This window comes from Mauremys reevesii, linkage group 9, assembly GCF_016161935.1.
Source record: "Mauremys reevesii isolate NIE-2019 linkage group 9, ASM1616193v1, whole genome shotgun sequence".
Lineage (NCBI taxonomy): Eukaryota > Metazoa > Chordata > Testudines > Geoemydidae > Mauremys > Mauremys reevesii.
The window spans coordinates 1,828,551-1,849,241 of record NC_052631.1 but is presented as its reverse complement, the minus strand read 5'-3'; the positions used below and the strand labels follow the sequence as shown (position 1 = coordinate 1,849,241).

General features: G+C 40.5%; 1 protein-coding gene across 9 annotated transcripts in view; it reads left to right on the top strand.

Annotated features, from left to right (window-relative positions):
- Positions 1 to 20,691, top strand: part of OPA1 (OPA1 mitochondrial dynamin like GTPase) — an 85,657-nt gene that overhangs the window by 58,327 nt on the left and 6,639 nt on the right. For all 9 annotated transcript variants that reach the window (XM_039487958.1, XM_039487954.1, XM_039487956.1 and 6 more), the window contains one exon: positions 322 to 432. In XM_039487958.1, coding sequence (XP_039343892.1) covers positions 322 to 432 — 111 coding nt within the window. The remainder of the gene's footprint in view (positions 1 to 321; positions 433 to 20,691) is intronic.

Sequence of the window (20,691 nt, the reverse complement as noted above, 5' to 3'; positions counted from 1 at the left end):
TTGTCCTGGTTAATGGGAGTCATCAAAACTCCAAGCCGCCATTAATGGCCCACACTTTGCATAATTACAATAGGCCCTCAGAGTTATATTTCATATTTCTAGTTCCAGATACAAGAGTGGTACATTTATACAAAGAGGATGAGCACACTCAGTGGACAATAAGCTTTGTAATGATACCTTACAAGAGACCTTTTGCATGAAGCATATTCCACTTACATTATATTCACTCAGTAGCATATTTTTATAAAACCATATAAACTGCAATGTCACACACTTCCCTATCAAAGAATTCACTAGTCTTTTAACATGTATTTTTCACAGTCAGACGTTTGGAGAAGAATGTTAAGGAAGTGCTGGAAGACTTTGCTGAGGACAGTGACAAGAAGGTTAAGTTACTAACGGGCAAAAGGGTCCAGCTGGCGGAGGATCTCAGTGAGTAGCTGTTTTACTAGTATTTCACATACGACTTGAAAGGAAACAGATAATGCGGCCGAGCCCTTTATCACATGAAATCGTGATGCCTATTTGCTGACAATATGAAATGTTAGTACAGATCCTTACCTGTAGGCCAGAAGGTCTGGGTCTTACCCAAAGTGCTGACAACACCATGCAGTGCTGGAGGACTGGTGTGTTGCTTAAGGTGGCATCCTTCTGATGAAACTGTAAACTTAGATCCCGTATACATGTGTCTCGGGGCTGTCAGGATGGAAGTTTTAAGATCTGGCTTTTTTCTTATCGGGGGAACAAAAGCTGCCTCTACTTTTAGGCTGCTTAATGCTTCAGATAATAATAGATTCTTACAACCCTTTCTGAAGCACCCTACACTCTATTATTGCAGCAGGCCTTTCGAGTATGGCACAGGGATGGTCCTGGTGTCAGGGAAGTGCCTTTTGCCGGCCTCATGAGAATCTGCTCAGAATTGGCCTAGTTACAAACTGATAAAAATTGCCATTGCCCATCTGTTTTTCACACAGCACAGCTTGGTTTTTTTGGCAGCATACCAAAATCCTTCAAAATTTCATGAGCACTGCACTCGCCGTGCCCCCGTACCTCGCTCCAGCAGCCTACAAGCAGAGCAGAACCTCCAGAAGGGTGGAAAATGTACTGTGCAAAAAAGTCTGATCACATAATTGAAGACTGTGTCATAGTGCACATGCACAAGGGGGCCAAATTCAGGTCACAGGAAACGTTAATTCTGGCATTTCCTAACTTCGCGTGCTGGACTTCACAACTACATAACTTTCTTTTAACATAGCTTTTGTGTAAGTAGTGTAGGATATCGAGCGTGGCCTAGCGTGCTGGTCAGCGTTCCCTCACTTAGTCAAGCAGTTCTAATCTTGTAGATAGCTGAGCATATAATTGCTGCCGTATTTTCCTAGTATATATACATTGTTTTTCTTTAGCAAAAGGTTATGATCACTGACAATGCTATATAAAAACAAATTCTTTATGCTTATTGTAAACTGTAGGCTACACCACCAATCCATAGGATTACATTGAGAACCTAGAGTGTTGTCTTTAAATTAAAAGTGTAGATAATTTTGGGGGGGGAGGGGGAGATTCTGTAGACGGTGTTGCTGTAGGATTTTAGGATTACAGAGAATGAGAACTTTTATTGGATGTTGAAGTGGCCTAGTCGAGATCTTTTTAGTCTTTCTTTTTCTTAGCATCTGTGTGAAATAGCAGTGATCTGGAGATGCGTTCTGGTTGTTGACACCTGGCTATCAACACAAAATATCAGTATTGCTTCAGAAGTCCCCTGTCAGTCCTGCTGTAATGTTACTCTTAAAGTGAAACGGGCTTTAACCAAGGCTTGCCCAGGTTTCTCCTCTTTGTCTTCAAGCTTTGTAAAGAAAAACAAAGCTATTTGGTGTTTAAACTAAGAGTAGAGTATGAGTGTTTAATGGAGAAATTATTTCCTTTATTAGTGAGGGGGCCTATGCATTTTCTGTTGGTAAATGTTGTCCTTTTAATTCTCATTTTGCTGTTTTAATACCTATACATTATTTTTCTTGTTTGCAAAAGCTTCGGCTCATTGCATGATTCTTTGCTAGCACTGGTTTATCCTTCAGTATTCAGTGCTGTAAAGCTGATATTATTTTTTAGAAAATAAACAGTATTTATGTAAAACTATAATGCTTAGATAGTTTGGTAAATTAATGCTGCAAACAAGAAGAAAATTGAAGCCTTGAAGAGGTGACACTGGCAAAGACTCTTGTGTATCTCGAGGAACGAAAGGAAGATGACTGTTAATGTTAAAAAGATTACTGAGGGAAGCAGACCCTGCTGTTAGAAATCAATAGACACAAACTTATGTACTTTGGTCATGTGAGGCGTAGAGATGGAAATAACCTCAAGAAAGTGACCAAGGAAGTTATAGTAGCAGGTCATCGTAGTAGGGAACAGCCAGTGAGGAGATTGATGGATGATGCGAGATCACTGGAGGCCAGCTGCTGAGTGCTCAAAGCTAGCGAGAAGGCTTCTGAAAATTCTGCTCTGATGTCACCAATATTCAGAGATGAATCGATGGATTTTTGCTGATTTACATCATGCTTAGAAGTGAAAGCAAGATATTATGAAAGCTAAAAGCTCGGTACGTACGACAGCTATGGAAGTTTAGTAGTGTAAAATATCTCAGACCATTCTGGTTTCCAGTTCCATTCACCGGACACAGCCTTAATAGACTGATGTTTCTTGCCACAAGATATCTGAAACAGAAAGCAAGACTTGCAGTGAGAGAAGGATGAATTGTGGCCATAGCAATCTTCTGTATAGGGCCCTCCCAAATTCATGGTCCATTTTGTTCAATTTCACGGCCAGAGGGTTTTAAAATTAGTCCAATTCACAATTTCAGATGTTTACATCTGAAATTTCACAGTGTTGTAACCATGGTTCAGAGCTGGGCTCTGAAGGCAGCAACCACTGAGCTTCCTGCAGCTAGTGGAGGTTCCTGGAGGTGGAGGTGGGTCTAATCCCTTTGGAGCTGCTGGGAGTGTCTCAGCTGGAGGCTCCTAGCTGCTAGTCCTGGCCAGGGGTGGATTAACGCAGGGGTCCTGGCCAATTTGAGGGGCCCCTGGAAAAATGGGGGCCCTGAGCCGTTGCTGGAGCTGTGGGGGGCAGAAGCCCCGGTTGGTGCCGTGGGGGGGGGTGCGGAACCCCCAAGCCCAGCTCCGGGTCTGCTGCAGCACAGAAATGGGCGGTACCACCCTCACTTCTGTGCTGCCTCTGGAGGTGGTTCTGATCTCCCCACCGAGAGCAGGAGAAGGGAAACTCCTGTCCCTCCCCAGCCCGGCCCAGACTAACAGCTAGGAGCCCCCGGCTGGGGCACTTCCAGCAGCATGCGGAGATCGGATTTCGTTGGGCAGGGCTTATTTCACTGTCCGTGACATTCAGGGCTTTGGAGCGGAGCCCAGAGCTGGAGTGCGGAGCAGTGGATGGAGCTGCAGGTTTTTGCCTGGAGCTGGAGCTCCAAAGCCCTGCTTGAAATTGGTAGGGCCTTACTTATATATTATTAATTCAGTTCATGAATAGCAGTGGATATCCAGTAGTTTATATTCAATAAAATAAAATGTAGCAACAAAAAATTCCCAAGTGCGTTTCTTGCAGGTCTCAGACACTAACCACAAGTGTTTTTTTTTTTTTTTATTAACTAACCCTCATCCAGTGCACAGTTACAGTGAAAGATGATGTATGCTGACATATTCTGTTTTATTGTACCTTTGGGAAGATTTTAAAACCATCAGTGCTTGGCTCTACAGTCAGTTCAGAAATATTCTCCTCACTCTCGTGCATGCTTTTATTGCTAAGTGGTACTAATTTTATGAGCAGATGATTGAGAGAAGATTTCTTGGCTTTCTCCTTAGTGTACAGAGAATGCTTTTCTTTGTTACAATTTTTATACACCTGAGAGATCCTTTCTGATAACACCAGGCATTGAAGTCTCAGTGGAACCTACAAGTAAACTCCTCCTCAAGCATGAAGTGGCAATTAGAACTCCGCTACTTCAGGAAAGGAAATCCTCACTCTCGCAATCCACACTCATTAAAATCCAAACATTTAATTCACCAGTTGAGATTTAGCTTCCTAGTTTTAAGCTCTACTTGTAAACGAAGTCTAGATTATTTAAATGCCCTTGACTTGTCAGGACTTGTCTCCTGATAACAAAAGTCAAGCAGTGTTGCTATGCTATGTCACATTTTTAACACCAAAGCATTGAAAGTCTTTTATTGTTTGGTTTGTTTTTGCCCTGAGATGCCAGTTGATGGCATATTAGGTATTCTAGCTTGGGTGACACAGCCTCATATAAATCTACATTTAAATCACAACATTTCTCATTTGATGCATGTTTTTATTGCATGTATTCTAAATCCTGGAATGGAACTTTTAATTCTCCATGTGTTTCGTTAATATCACTTAGGCCCTGAATCTAACACTTTCACCGTATGTTACTTTCCACATTTTATTTATAGACGTTCCAAAGCCTGTTCATAAACTGATTCCTTACACAGCTTAGCACAAACTGTATAAAATATAGATGGTTCTGAAGGTTGTTCTGAAGATCTTTTTAGGGGGGAAAGTATGCGTGTGTGTGCGCACGCGTGTGTACATGTATTTCAGAGAAATGCCAAATAGCCATATTATTTATCATGTAAATAGTGTTATGTTAATAACGTGAAGTCCTAGGACCAGAAACACCTGAAAGAAGGGGACAAAGAGGGAGAAAAGTAATTGACTGGGGGAAATGTGCTTTAATATAATGTCTTTAAAAAATGCCTTGTATATAGATGGACGCAGAAGTTTGACTTGTGTTACCTTGAACAAAACACTAACATTATTTGCCACCGGAAAGCCACAGTTTTAGACATGCTCATTATTTTGTGTAATATTTGCAAACAGAAGGAAGCTGCATGAGTCGTCTAGGTCTGTCTTGTTCCCTGTCTAACTGGGCATTTACGATGCTTCTGGATTACAGATTCAGCAGGTGGTGGGACCTGTTGTCAACTCACTTGTCCCCTAGCTCCTTAACATGATTGCGATTCGTAGCATAGATAGGACCTTACCTGTGTTCTGTAACCTGACTAAAAACACATCCAAATCGTTAGCCTTTCTGTAGGATGCTGTTGAAGTCCCGTCTGTTACCAAAAATGCAACTGTCTTGTAATTGAGTCCTCTGACTTGTTTGTATTTGTAGTTCAGATGGAGCCCAAGTGGCACAGTAGTAAGTTTCACTTATGAAACACGGATTCCATAGCGACCCTTAGATTCACACGTGACCGCTTCTTAAATCTGTACTTTATATGCAGGATCTACTAGCATCGGTATGGAGGGGTAGGAATTAAAGCAGTAATGTTTAAAAATGTTATATAAAGTAAATTTTGCACTCATAAAAGTGCACCTTGTCAGTCTCTTCCTCCCTCCCATTTTCACCTTCATTTTTAAGTCTCTGCTTTGGGCACGAAAGGAATCCTGTAGCATCTATTGATAGCAAAGTAAAATCCATACTAATGCCTACGGCCGCAGCTGCACAGAGAACTTTTGTGTTTACTGTTAAAGTTCTAGCCTGATTTCTGCTGTTTAAGTGAAGAAGAGCTGACATACCGTTATCTGTACGGTTACAGCATGGAAAAGGGCTAATCTATGAATCTCCTTGAATAGAATATCTATCGTATATACTCAATCATAAGCCAGTTCATTTATAAGCTGAATCCCCCCCCCCCCCCAGATGGATAAATAAAAATGGAAAATTTTTATAAGCCGACCCTATAATTCAGGGGTCAGCAAACTTTGGCTCCCGGGCCATCAGATTAAGCCGCGGGGGGGGGCCAAGATGGTTTGTTTACCTCAACCATCTGCAGGCACAGAGGTAAACCTAACTAAACAAAGTGTCCTGGCACGCAGAGCACCACACCGGTAGCATCTGACAACAGCTGTGTCCCACCTCTCCCTCTCTATACCCATTCATAAGCCAACCCCCATCTCTGGTGCTTAAAAATTCGGCTTATGAACGAGTATATGCGGTGATCTTTTATTATGTTTTACCCATACATAGTGATTTCTCCTGCATTTCTACTTTATTTTACTTTCATTAAAGTAATTAATGCTGTACACTTCAGTATTGTTTCCCTGTTGGCCTTATTGAACTTTACGTTAAAGTGAGCAAATAACTACTCAAAATGTTAAAACTTGTAGGCCCGCTAGTGTATTTTTGTCCTTAGGGAGTTGTTTGTGGTTAGTTGGTTACTGGGTCCAGTAAACGTGGTAAGTAATTGCTAAAGGGTCTGACGCTTGGTGCAGGCTTTCAGACCTTTTCTGCTGGTTTAATTAGAAGAACCTGTATCTCTTCAGTGCTGTTGTCCAGAATCAGACCACAGATTTGTATCCTACATGATAAAGAAAAGAATGCAGGTGAATGACTTTGATCTTGCACTGTAATGCAGAATTCCCTTGATTTTGTATTTTATTTCCTAAAACAAAATAAATGACAATTACTTTAGCAGACAGAATCTGTAAGTGTACAGAAGATCAATGCTGTGAGGGTGACTTTCATCTTCCAACAAAACGCTTCCTGACATAGACGTTCTTTGTTGTTGAGCTTCCCAGTGAAGTGGGTCCCAGAAATATTTAACTGTTTCAAAGTTCCACTCTGTCTGACTGAGTTCTTTTAGAATTTCAGTCAAAATATAAAGGGCCAAAGTAAATTTCCTGAATAACATGAACTTCATGCTGCAGCTAAGTTGCTGTGCAGCTTTCTAACACAAGATGGCAACATCCAGCCTTTGTGGCAGCACTCAGAAGGATCAGCAAGCAGGAGTCGTGCCATGCCAGGCGTCCGGTCTCTGTTTACTATTCTTTACTGTTTGATGCCTACGCATTGTCCAGGCAGCAGGCCTGTTTTCTTGGATGTTAGGTTTGTTTCCTTTGGGAGGATACAGCACTTGTCTGGGCTTGCCTCTTATTTTCTTCTCTCTTTCTTACTCAGCAGTTTGCACTGCTTAGAAATGACGGTGAAGCTTTAGCTACGTGGCCAAATTCTTAACCACGGCTGGATTGCAAGGTTTGGCTTTACAAAGCAATTTCAATAAGTAACTATTATAAATTATTATTATATTATAAATCAAAAGAAAAAAAATCTTGCAAATCATTTGGAAAATAACCACACAGAGCAGTGCATGAGGGTCTCTTTCACTTCTGAAGCTCCGTAAGCGACTATAGACATATATTGTAGTAGCACCCACAACATGCTAAGTGCTGTCAATGCAAACAAGAAGATATGGAGTGAAATCCTGGCCCCACTGAAATCAGTGCAAAGATTTCACCCCGGTCTCTGCTCCAAGAAACTTAATATGGATCTCAGGGTGTCCTTTCTTTTAAAGAGCTTAACTATGAATGCTGCTTAAAAAAAACCCAAACCACTTTTCTTCAAAATCCAGTTTCTGCACAGTATATGTGCATGTAAGAATTATATAATATGCAAAGCATCTTCCTGCAGTTCTGTGTGTGCTATTCATCCAACATTCTGCTCCCTCATAATTCAGGTATTTTAACAAACAAACCCTAAAACAGAAATAACCCCCCATGCAGATCCTATTTGTGGAGTGGGAGTAGTGGCAGGGAGCACAGAAGGAGGGCGTGGGATCAGCAGAATACTGAGGGAAACCTGACTCTTAAATAACTAAGTATGACTGGAAGGGTCAGCCCCCAATCAGTTTGTCAGCACATAAGGTATTGACACCTGTGCAGGTGTCACAGACTAGTCAGGACTTCTTTCTACACAAAGGCCTATTGAAATGGAGGAAGGCAGTTGAATGTGCAGAAAAAGAAATTCCTACCTTAAGGTGATTTTCTTAAATTCTGTCATAGTTCTAAAATGTAATCTTGATGCACAGAATTAGCTGTAATTATTTTCTTCTAAAGGTCAAAGTGTATCAAGACTAACTAAACTAGTGTTCCGAAAAACTCTTCTGCTTTTTATATCTAAGGCTAACACTGGGATTTGTTGCCTGTTGAAGTCACTGTATTACATTTTTACTGTGTTGTGAATTCATTAGAATTGGATTTAAGCCTCTGTTGCATTTTATTTTGGAAGTGTCCTTTTAGTGTGCCTGATTTATGTTGGTTGAATATTGGATGTCCTTTGCATGCCATCTTAGTTCAGTTGCAAATCTATGTACAGTTTCTCACCAGATTAGACTGCTAATTAAAATACAGAGATTGTTGTGGAGCCAGTATTTGGAGTTTATGGGTCATGTATGGCCATTTGTTAGATTCCACTCAAATAAGGGTGTTCCTGGGGTCTGTGGAATGTCTGCTTATAGCAAAGTGTGGTTAAAGACACACCTGTTTTTAATGTCATACATTTAAGTGGAGCTGGGTGCCAGAGTCCGTTAGCACTAATTTGGGGGCCACTGTAGCATAGTACTGCATGGTGACATTTTTTTCTTCATTGCTACGAGCTGCAGAATGAAAATGCTGCATGAAACTAATTTTAGAGTGTGGAGTTGACTATCCCATATTTGTGTTTCACTCCACTGAGATGACTACAAGGTTTCTAGTGACCTCTTCCTGATCACACCTCATGACCTGTTGATCACATATGTTCCTTAAAATCCTGTCCTCCCTTGGCTTTCTTGACTCCATTTGCTCCAGATTCTTTTGCTTCTAAATCGGATCTTCCCTGTGTAACCCCTCTGCCAGGCTGAAACGATAGCAGCAAGGGCCAGGTTCAATACCTAGGGGTCCCTTCCCCACAACGTAATGCAAACCAGCTCGAGCCCCCACCCAGTGACCTGGGAAAATCTTACACACACCCCTGGGCGCCTCAAGGAGGCAATACTTCCCCTCTCGCAAGCACAGACTCTCTTGGTGTAGCAGAAAAGGTTTAATTACATAAGATAAACAACAACAAGCATTAAATTTGGAAAATACCTCAACTAGAGTTCACAGGTCAAACCGTGAGCAAAGACCCACCCCAGCAACTTGGGCCGTGTCCTTCTCTCTGGGCCCTTGAGTCCCAGCAACCCCCCAAATCACCCACAGTCCCAAAAGTCCCACAATTCAAAAGTCTCTGTCCCGGGTCAGGCAGCCCAGCGTTCAAGAATCTCTTTGCAGAGGTCCCCCTCCCCAGCCTAGGTAGAAAGGGGCACCTTACATGGTTCGGGGCCAACTGCCCTGCCTCTTGGTGGGGTTCTGCTTCCACTAGTCGTCCCCGCAAACAGCTCAGCTCCGCTTACTCTGTGGGCTGCTCCACTCTGCCAGCTGCTCTGGTCCACCAGCTGTCCTGTGATCCGCTCCAGCTGTCCTCGCGAGCTGCTCAGCTCCACTCACCCAGTGGCTGCACAAACTGCTCCACTCCGCTCTGCCAGTATTGCTTCAGGCTCCCCCACTCATTAGCACAGTGCTCTCAGCTCAGCAAGTCCAGCTCTTCAGTGATTTCAGCTCATAGTAGGAGAGCCCCAGTACCAGTGAATTCAGCTCGGTAACCTGCATCTAGATTCTTAAGGGAATCAAAAATTAACTCTGACATTCCACAGTGGAGAGAAGCATAGGTAGAACTGGTGCTTCTGGCTCACACAAAGAGCCTGCACCACCAAGTACAGATACCTGTCCCCAGCCTCTCTCTCTCCAATGGATTTTGGAACCCATGTCCCCTGTCTAGCAAGCACTATCCTGCTGACAATGAAACCCCCCATCACAAGACAATTTTGTAGTTCCCCATTTACCCAATCAGGGTGACAACATTTCATTGCTTCTGCCCCAATAACAACGAAATTGGGGGTCCCACAGCTGTGAAAATAATCATCCCATGCTGCTTTACGGTATGCTAAGTGGGGTGGGAGTGCCAATGCAAATAACCGAAACTTCTTTCCGCACTCCCCATAATTTACCACCAGGTGTCAGGATGGGGCTCATCCTGACTCTGCTTACACCCGTTTAAATATAAGGACTGATAAAACTCTAGCAGCTCTACTGGTCACAACCATGAGGGAGGAGTAGACTCTCAGGGTGGACGGGTCCAGATCAGTAGGGCAAAACCAACACCTTAAAGTCCACCTGGAAACCAATAGATAACCAATGCAGATTACAGAGAGTTGGCCACTATTATTTTTATTTTGTATTGGTGCTTAAAATATTTATTGCCAACAATATGTTTGGATTCTGCATGACTGAGGTAAAGGGTCTAATTCTGTGAGCACTTACTGTGGGGTTCCAAAGTCCCCAGAAGGGACTCTAAAAGATGGACATGAAGAAGATGTGGACTTGGAAATCCAGAGGAAGGAAGAACATACAGGGATCTTTAGAACTAATTAATATCATGGAAGAAGTGAGCTTTTAGAAGAGATTTGAATGAAAACAGGATGGTAACTTTGCAACCAGTGAGATACACCACTTAACGAGGGGCAGCTGCATTATGCACAGGTTTCCTAATGGCCCTAAGGTATCCTCCTAAGGAGCATCTTGCTGTAGTCTAATCTTGAAGTGATAATAGTAGTGAGATCTGCATCTGAAAATGTTGTAACCTTCTGAACAGGTGCAGATCAAACAGCAGTCCTGGCTATCCCCGCTATCTGATCATCTAAAGCAGCTGAGGAACTAAAAAGACCTGCAAATTCAAGTCAGATTATGCCCTCAGTTATGGTGGCTGTTATCTTCCACTCGTTCCCCCTCAGTCTTTTCTGGATTTGTTCCTTATTTGTGCACCCTCATCTATGCCCCAGTCTCAGCCAGAAACTGAATGCTCACCTACACCATCTGTATCTGATAAGGTGGAAATGTTAGAAGCCACATGACACGCTTTGTCACAACCCTCCCCATATGCATGCTGAATTGTGAGGAGGATGTGTGTGCGCGAGAGAGACAGCATATGTATAGTTTGTACATGCACACTGAATATGATTGTTATCTTTAGGATTAAAATATATTCATCTATTTTTGTTTAGTGTTCCTACTCTGTTCTATTCAGTTATAGAGCAAATAGCTATTATTTTTACCTAGTCACCTTTGCCTTATTTTTAATTTAGTGTAGCCCAGTGCATGAGCCCATCTAAAGCAAATGTACTTTGTGGTAGTGGAGGCAACTTGAATTTAACAGTTCTTTGTTTTGGACAGCTGTGTGAAACTGACAAATTAAAGCAGTTGCTAGAGGAATGTGTAGGATTGTTTGTGTCAAAGTGCAGATAAGGTAGCTCCTGCTTTGTGTCATGGCAGAAAGGGCTCTTCTCAAAGAGGGAAGTAATCCTCAAGGGAGAGCATACATCAATTGTAAACCTCCTCTGATGGAGCGATGGTTTTCTTCACTTCAAAATCCCAGATGGGGAAGATCCGAGCACTGTGGTTTCTTAATGTTATTGATGAAGAGCCAGGCACTAATATCCAGGTTCAAAAACGGATCCTCGCAAAGTTTAGCACATTCTTCGCAGACCAAGACCATCATTTAAAGTCAACATAGAAAGATAATGATAAATCGGTGTAGGACTGGGCATGTTTGCTGCCTATTAATCTTGTCTGAGTCCAATGATCTATCCTTTGATGCATGTTGTTCTGGTGTTATATTTACTAAATTTAATCTCTTCCTGAAATTTACTGCATGTTTCAAGGATGGAAACAGAATGTTGGGTGCTAATTTAAAAAAAAAAACTGATCGGTTATATGTACAGATACCATATACATCATTAATGGGATCTTCATGTAGAAGTAGTAGTGTTTGTAGAAATGCAAAATTATTGCAGGTAGATGAATCAAAGGAAGATGAATCAACCACTACCAAGCTGTGACATATATTAATCAGACCCCAAAAGACCTAAGAAACTAGGGTCATCGGTATTTCTTTACCAGCTTATTTAGTATTGTGATGGTGATTTTTCATCTAGCTTCCAAGATGGAAGGCAATATAAAATAAGAAAGCAGTATAGTAATTAATATGACAATACAAACAAAAAAGAAAATGAAGAATAAAGTAACATCTTCTCTTTCAGAGCAGGAGCACTTAAGCAATTAATCTGTATTCCTGACAAGCAGAGATGAATCATGGTATCAGTCCTATCTCTAAACATTTCTCTTGTTATAATTTCAGACAGACATTTTCTCTTCTAATGATGAAATTTAACATGAATGTTGTTGTAGATAGATTTTACTGATTTGTGGTCCAAGTAGCTATTGAGTACAATCTTCCTTTGGTTTGAGGACCAAAATGTATCAATTTCTAACACTTAGTTTTTATAAAGATCAATATTCACATTTGTGCACTGGGATTTACACAAGTAATTGCCTTTCGTAATATGGTTAGTCACAGAAGTTGTCTGTGCATCAACTGGAGGAATTTAAACCTTATATGTATTTGGTGGATGAGTCATCACATAGTGTTCATGGTCTGCTTTTAGTTTGTTTTTCACCTATTCCCTCCCCAGTTAACGGGCAGGTTACTCTGATACAGTGAATGAAAAGACAGGTTTCCTTCCACAATTAAATCTTTGCCTGATTGTAGAGCTGATTCAAGGCATTTCTATGCTGTGTTGGTTCCTCATCACTGTACTATCTGGGCACCTTCCAGTCGTACATTAAGCAATGTGACTAACATCTATTGTGTGCTCCATTCGGTCTCTCATTTTGGCAGTTTTAATTGGAAATTCTATGCTTAATGAACATTTTGAAACCTGTGGTAGGCTCTGAGCGCTGTTTATGGTAGTGCTGTGCCATTAATTACCTTCCCTTTTATAGGGATGTGGGACCTGACACGTGACAAGTTCTCAAAAACGTAACTAGTGTCAGGTCAAAAGTCTCAGTAGTTGTCATTTTTGCCTCAGCCTAGCGATCTCAGCTTTGATACTATGCTCCTGCATTGTCAGATATGGGGCGATAACTTCATGTTTGCCAGTCTGTAGAGCCCTGGGGACTGCTCTGGGAAATACAGTTGGCTTCTGTTCTATTTGATTGGGGAGGGGAAAACGTGTTGCTGGAAACAGTTTCATTAGCTGAGAAGGGCTCATGTGCAGACCTCAGGCTGGTGTGGGTCAAGACGTTGATTAATTAGTAGCCTACACTTTCATCAGTACAATGCACAATTCATGTTTTATGGTGGTCTTTTTTTCTAAGAGCATTTTTAGCTATGTTAAAATAAAATGGCAATGCTAACTACTTGTGAAAGTATCTTTAATGTCTACAGACGTGTTGGCTTTCTTACTGCTGGTTTTGCTCCATCCCCTAGCATGAAGTAAAGGTTGGGCTCATCTTAAGTGGCGATTGATAACTTTACTCAAATATGATTTGAGGATAAAGTATCATTAATGCTGGTAGCTAGATTGACTTGAGTGATGATGATTATACATCTTCTAGTTAGACTCTATTCCTAGCATCAGTTTCTTGCAGTGTTTCCATGGTTCTCGCTTATAGCATGTTAACCATACAAGCTGGGGTGTCTACATTTCCTTTAGGTGAATCCTCCCCTGAAACAAGAAGGAAAAGATTCTCTGTCTATGGTGGGGAAGCAGGCTCCCCTGATATTTTTCCTGTTGTGGTTTAGTTAAGCAAAGTACTTGGTCAGTTTGCCATCAGGAGGTCATAGAAGAACTCATGTCCATAAAACTAGGATGTGTTAAACCAGCTCCCGGAGATCTGGCTATATTTGGATATATATAAAATGGATGTGCTAAATATTTTGCTTTTGTTTTAGGGTTCTAAGAAGATGCTAACTATTCAAAGTAAGATCAATAATCCATCATTATAATAGCATCTCACTTGTTCTATCAGCCACGCAGAGCACCTCCTCCCACCACTCCCCATACCACCAAGAATACCAGGATTCTAGCAGCACCCAAAAATGAACTGCCTGTTTTCAAGGACTGGAAAAGTGATTTAGTGCAAAAATTGATTAAGTTTTGCCAGTAGCTCTGGGCTCCAGCTAGTAAAACATCATAGTGCTGTTTTTATCTTCCTAGCTCTGTAAAGCAAGTCTTATACACAAATGTGATTAATACTTTTGTGTCATGATTATCCAGTCTCAGTGAATATACTTTGAAGTTCAAAATTTACAGGAAGTATTCATTTAACCTTGCCATATATTTGCATCTCTTGCATGGTACAGTAGATTTAAGAAAAATATTTGATAACAGTAAAAGTTAGTTTTACTATGATGTTACCTCGGTTAGCAGTTTTGTTCGTTCTATGCTGGCTACCAGTAATGAAGTGGTACGCTAACTTTTCTGCAAGCTTGTATTTTAAGCCTGTATATTTTTAATGATTCATGGATTTACAATATGAACTATTATAAATTCCATTTAAACTTCTCCAGTACTGCAGTGCTTTTATTACACTAATGAACTAATTGTTTAAGAATCATTCACATGATTCATTCTCCTGTTCTGTCTTTTTTTAAAAACTTCAGCCACTGAAGGGCTTTTGACAAACCAATATTTATAACAGTTTGACAGCAGAATGAAGAACAGCGTTTGTCTTTGTAACAGCTTGAAGAAAGGGCCTTTCCAGCACCCAGCCATGCAGTTACAATCTTGACCTCTTTCTTATGCTGGGAACATACATACAGCACCTCCCATGAGTTTTCTTGACCCTCTGACTGTCCATTCACTTCCCATCTGTTTTGCAGTCTTAAAGGAACAGAGGGGGCCCTCTTCTTATAAATCTGTCTTTACAGGTGATAAATGATGTTCTGTCTCTTTAAGAGCTGCCTGGGTGGTTTTTCCTTTTTTCTTGAAGTTTTAGCTTTCCGGTCGGACACATCCAGAGGAAAATATGGTATGTGAACAGGAGGAAACTGGCAAAAAAATGTGTTGAGCCAATGTCCAAGAATTTTTTAAAATTCAGCAGGACATGATCAGTAAATTATAGTAGCTCTTAGCCTTTTGAGATTTGGGAGTTGGGAGAAGGCATGTTGATGCAAGTTTTGTAAGTTGTGGTTACAGGGGTTGTTTTGGACAATCTTTAGAACACTGCCCCCACATTGTTTTAGCGAAAACTGGAGTTTTCTATGGTCCTATAGAATATGGAAGAACATGGCACAAAGGGCTGAACCAAGAAGAGATTGTGTCACTTAGCCCCTTTTATATTTGTTCAGTGTGGTTTTGTATATGTAACCGGGATAATGCGCTGGTTAGCCATAAGTAAAAATCCCACTTCCTGCAGTGGACTGTGGATCCATATTACCAGATATGAAGAGTATGATGCTGGGCATTCTAATCAATCTGACTATAGATTGGATTTTCTGTTTACTGAAGGAAAGATGTTTTCATAACAGCAAATGAGCGATTTTCCTAAAGGAGCTGTAACAAGCTAACTTCTTGTGTAGAAGGAATTCAGGGAAAAGAATGGAGAAAATTGACTTAGGAGGAAAGATTTAAAAGCACTAAAATATAAACGCCAGATAAAAGGAAGAACGAATCAAAACCTATGAATATCAGAAGGGTGTAAACCCTCAAAAAGGAGAGGAATTATTTAACAAAGGACAAGAAGCCAGAACTATGCTTCATCAAAGTTTATAATAGAAGATATGTCCCTATCGTCAAGGAATTTATAATCTCAGACTCTGATCCTGCAATTCGATGTCTATAAGTGGGCTCCATTGACTTCGGTGGGGCTCTGTGCAGATCAGACTGTAGACTCAAACCGTGAATGATAGACTGACGGACAAGTGAGGATGCAGCATACACCAAAAACGGGAGTGGAGAGAGCAAGGAAGCGCAAGGGTCAGAGGCCTGCCTTTTGTGGTCACTCAGTTCAGGCATGCATATGTCATGGCTGTGCAAATATTTCCTCCTCTTTTTAAAGAATAAACTTTTTTTGTAGGTGATGGTTTGATACTGAGTAAAAGTTTCAGGCTGAAACTTTTTGACAGAGAGAGGTGTTGCTCTGCAGAATAGATTCCTACAGCATGTTCAATGCCCCAGTTTCTTGGGTTGTTTAAAAGTAGCCTGAACAAAGAACCAGACACCATCCTGCTGGGAGCAATCCTGTATAGGCAAGGAAATGGACTAATGACCATCTGCCATTGTCTAACTTGTAAGACTGGGAGGCAGCATGTCTTAGTTGCAGAGAGGACATTAAAACTCAGTTTTTCTGCCAGCCTTGTGCTCATTCCTCTAAGGCCCCAAATGAGAAAAGCATCTTTACTCAGGAACGCATTTCCACCTGCTCGAATGCTTACCTAAACAGAGATCTAAATGTCTGATTGCTGAGCAGATGACTTGACCTCTCTGCCTGAGTGTTCCTGTCTGCAAAATGGGAATACTAACGGTTTCCTACAAGACAGGGATGTTTGTGTGGATTCCTTCTTAATGTTTGTAACATCCGAAGTATTATGATTTAGTTCACTAAGTACAGACAACTCTAGCCCCTTTCCTCCAATGTAACTGTTCATCTGTAGATGAAAAGAAAAATAGTTTGTGAGGGTTTTTTCCCTTCATATTCATCTCAGTGTCAGGGAACAGAGGTGTACAATAAAGAGTAAAGGCTTGTCTACGTGAGAGAACTTTACTAGTATATTTACAGCAGTATAACTATACCATTTTAACTCATCGTATGGATGCTGTCTTATTCTGGAATAAGAGTGTTTTTTTCAAATTTGCTTAAACCCCTTCCAAAGCAACATAAGGTTTGGAAAATGAGGAAAAAATGACATATATTGCGTGTGTGTGTGTGTCACGTATATTCCCAGCCAGGAGCTGGGAATGGTGACGGGATGGATCACTTGATGATTACCTGTTCTGTTCGTTCCTTCTGGGGCACCTGGCATTGGCCACTCTTGGAAGACCGGATACTGGGCTGGATGGACTTTTGGTCTGACCCAGTATGGCCGTTATGATGTTATGTTCTTATGACACTATTGTATTTAGTGTCCACGTGAGGCGTTAAAGTGCTGTAACTATAGCAGTTTAAATTCACACATTATCAGATGACAGTATAACTTCCCCACGTAGATAAGCTCTAGGAGGTTTCTTGAGTCCTAAATATTATTTCAAGGCCAGGATGACAACCTTCTTCAGAAGCCTGTGCTGCTTCTGCCATATGGATAGTCTAGTAGAAAAAGTTTTAAACTGATACTTTGAGTTAGTTGAAGGGGAAAGGTTACCTGCAACTCCTCTTGCTGCTGCACTACTTGATATACATACATTCATTTGTGTGTGTGTGTGCCCTGAGAAGATCTTGTGTGTGTGTGTGTGTGTGTGTAAGTTTTTTGGATATAATTCATAGATCTGTCTTCAAGTTGCATTTCTCCATCTAGGAGTTTGTGGCCTCCACCTCAACATAGCATTTAAGTACCTATTATTCTGAAAAGGCAATCTCATTGCCAGTGATGTATAGCTGTGTTGCTTTTAATGTTAGATTAAGGCAGAAGTGATCCTATATTTAGTCAAATGTATGTATTTTGAAAAACTAAACAAAAATATAGATTTATATCATCAAAGAGAAGAATTAGTAAACAGGACATCTTTGTCTACAGGGCTACCTCTGTGGAAAATTTCTAACCTCTGAGGAAACTTTTACGCCATTTGTTTTCAGTCATGACAGAAATGTCTTGCACTGGAAAGCTAAATTCCTCTTTTAGAAAAAGTCATTTGATTATAAAGCTGATTATTTTTCTTACTCTTACAGCATTATATGAGAAGTTACTTTCTGTTTTATTGCTTTAAGTTATTCACCCCCACCTCATCAGCTTTGCTTGGAAGGTAACTGGCTTCAATTTTAACAGCACTGCTATTGCACTCAATGCAGTGGTTTTACGGGTGAGGCACGTTAATAATGTAGCTATAAAGTTGGGACCAGTAAGTAGACAATCTGTCTTTATGAGACTGAATATTTTGGGGTTTTTTTCTCCTTCCTAAATTGATGTTAACAGCAAAAGTAAACCTTATCCTTGGCTGGGTCTTTCTGTATTCACTGTGAATTCAGATCCTAATTACAGATCAATTAGTCTGGTTTTGAGCCTTTTAGAGTCCGTATTAGAGGATTAATGAAAAGAAAATGAGTAGGCAGCGGTATCATTTCATGTGGAGATAAAGAGGGAACAAGCATGAATGGGTCTCTCAAGCCGTCTGAATAAAGAATTTCTTCATTCTGTGTCAGTGGAGGTTTATGGGATATTGGGAAAGGATTATGGGAATATTCATGACCAGATCAGGAGACATAATGAATTGATGTATGGAACAGCTCATCTTTTAGGTAAACATTGGGTAAATGGAAAGTAGAATGGGCATTCATTGCCTGTAGGCTGTGTGTTTCATTGTTCCAAAGCTAGAAACAAGGGGTTTGTTATAGTTTTCCTACGCTGGTTTCGCTTAAGTTTTGATCACTGTTTAACAGGTGGTGTAAGAATCATGTATTCATAACTCCAAATCTGTATTAAAACTATCAGAGTTATGAGCAACACTCTAAATATAAACTTCAGAAGTAAATTAGAACTGTAGCATTTGGAAGCCTGATGTGATATTGGAGCATTGGATAGTAACTCAGGAGAAAGTTCAGTGTGTTAGAGAAATACAGACTTGTTAGCAGGTTAAAAGTTTATCTCGTAGTCTGTGGGTTATTTTTACTTAGAATAATATAATATTGCAACATAAATATCCTCAATATGTCATAGGCATCTCCTTAATGTATACTCGTATGAAGAAGTGTCCTGGTTTGAAACCCAAAGAGACTATTGGGGTTTTTGAGAAGTATTCATTTGCAATATTAAATGTATTGAAATTGTGCTGTTTAATTGGAGATGGGCTCAAGCCAAGAAGCTTGGACCCAGATCTGGAGCAGAACCCCTGGAAAATGGTGTGTGTGTGGGGGGGGGGGTGTGTTTTGGGGAAGGGACGAATATTAATCTATCTCACAGCAAAGTGTGTTGGATCCAGAAGCAAACTTCCCCAAAATTTGAGGCAGCTAACATCTATACTTTCTGTTTGGGTCAATTATAGTTACCGTCCTGTTGTTTGAATTTAAATGATGTGAAGTACTGACATACTTACTGTAAAGTATTCAGTCACTGCACTATGTTGCTCATCAAAATAAGTATCTTCAAGAATTTAAAATTACCATCTTACTAATCACAGTTGTGTAAATACGCTTTCTGCCATTATGCTAAATGAAAAGCAAACTAAATAGCAGGGTACTATTACTGTGTGCTGCATTGTGGATTTTAGAAAGAAATACATTTTACCTGTTGATTAGTATCTGTTTCAGTGCAATAAGCTGTATTCCTACTGCAAATACAAAGCTTCATATGACTATATTATAACTTCTTGACAGACTTTGTAACTCTTTTATTTAAGAAAGTTTTTTCCGAAGTTACTTAAAGACCTCATAATTATTGCAGTTAAGGAGTTACTTCAATTCTATCCAGGTATAAAAACTAATAAAGTGCTTATGATAATGATGGAGGCAACTTTAGTATGTCTGTTCTCTAAACGTACACAACGGATGGACTACATTCTGGTGCAATAAACATTGGCTATCCTGTTACTTTAACATGCCTTGATTGAAAAATTAAAGTAGGTATTGTTGGCACAGATAGACCACCCCCACCCCCTTTTTTTTAAGTGTGAACTCATAAATTATGGATTTGGTTGATGTGAATTTCTAGCACTGGACTATTTCACTAACCAAGGGTTGAGCAGAAAAAATATTGGCATTTAATGTTGTTAAATCTGTCTGCTTTCAATCAGACTAATAGCTTGATCAATATAAAAATCATATTTGAGAAAAGAATGTTGGACTGAATAGAGCAATCCAAACCAAAAATAAATAGTTCAGAATTACATTACTCCCCAAGGTAAGATGTATATATCATAATTACAAAAATAATTGTGACGCGTTTGTCAAATATAATACGAAATTAGCCTTTGAAAGATATAGGTTGTGCGGCGCATCCCCTCTCTGACACCCCCCCCCGCCCGCAGAAACAAAAAAACAATCTTTAACCAGTTTTGAATCCAGCAGCAGCATGTCGTCTTTAGCAACATGGCTTTACTGAGGGCTCATCTCTGTTATATTTTAAGTCTTGGGGTGAAATCCTGATCCTACTGGGACTTGTGCTATTGACTTTAATGGGACCAGGAATTTACCCTTTGTCCATATCTGCAAGACTAGAAATTATCCGGACCCAGAATAGCTAAAAAATTGTCTCAAACTTCAAGACTTTGGCTGCCCTGAATAGCACTACTCCTGAGGAATGCATATGAATGCACTCAGATTAACAAAACAAACATACATGTCATTTCCCAGGCAGGGGGTGGGGGGGATTGAAGAGGAAGCTGCACTAGAAAAGCATACATCTCATTATTTAATGTTTAGCTTTGGAAAACATTCAGACACCACAGAGCTGAACATGGTCTAGGACGAGTATAGACTAAGATAGCCGATGTCTTTAATGCAGTGCTTCTGGTATTTTTAGCCCAGTGTAGGGTCACCAGGAAGACAGGTCAGCACACACTATCACTAAGTTCGCTCCGGTGTACAGATCCTTTCTTTGCTCATTAGAATGCCCCATGACAAAGTTGGTCAGGAGACTAAACTACGTCTGGCCTTCAAGAGGGTGGTCCAGCCAACTTGAGTTGAGGTCATGGAGAGACCGAAGCGAGAGCTGCCTGCCCATGCCTGGCATGTGGACAGTAGAGTCAAATTCCCATTTCTGCCAGGCTGTTAACAAAACACCAAGAAACCCTGAAATAAAGTTGACTGCCTTGTTTTACTGTATCTGTT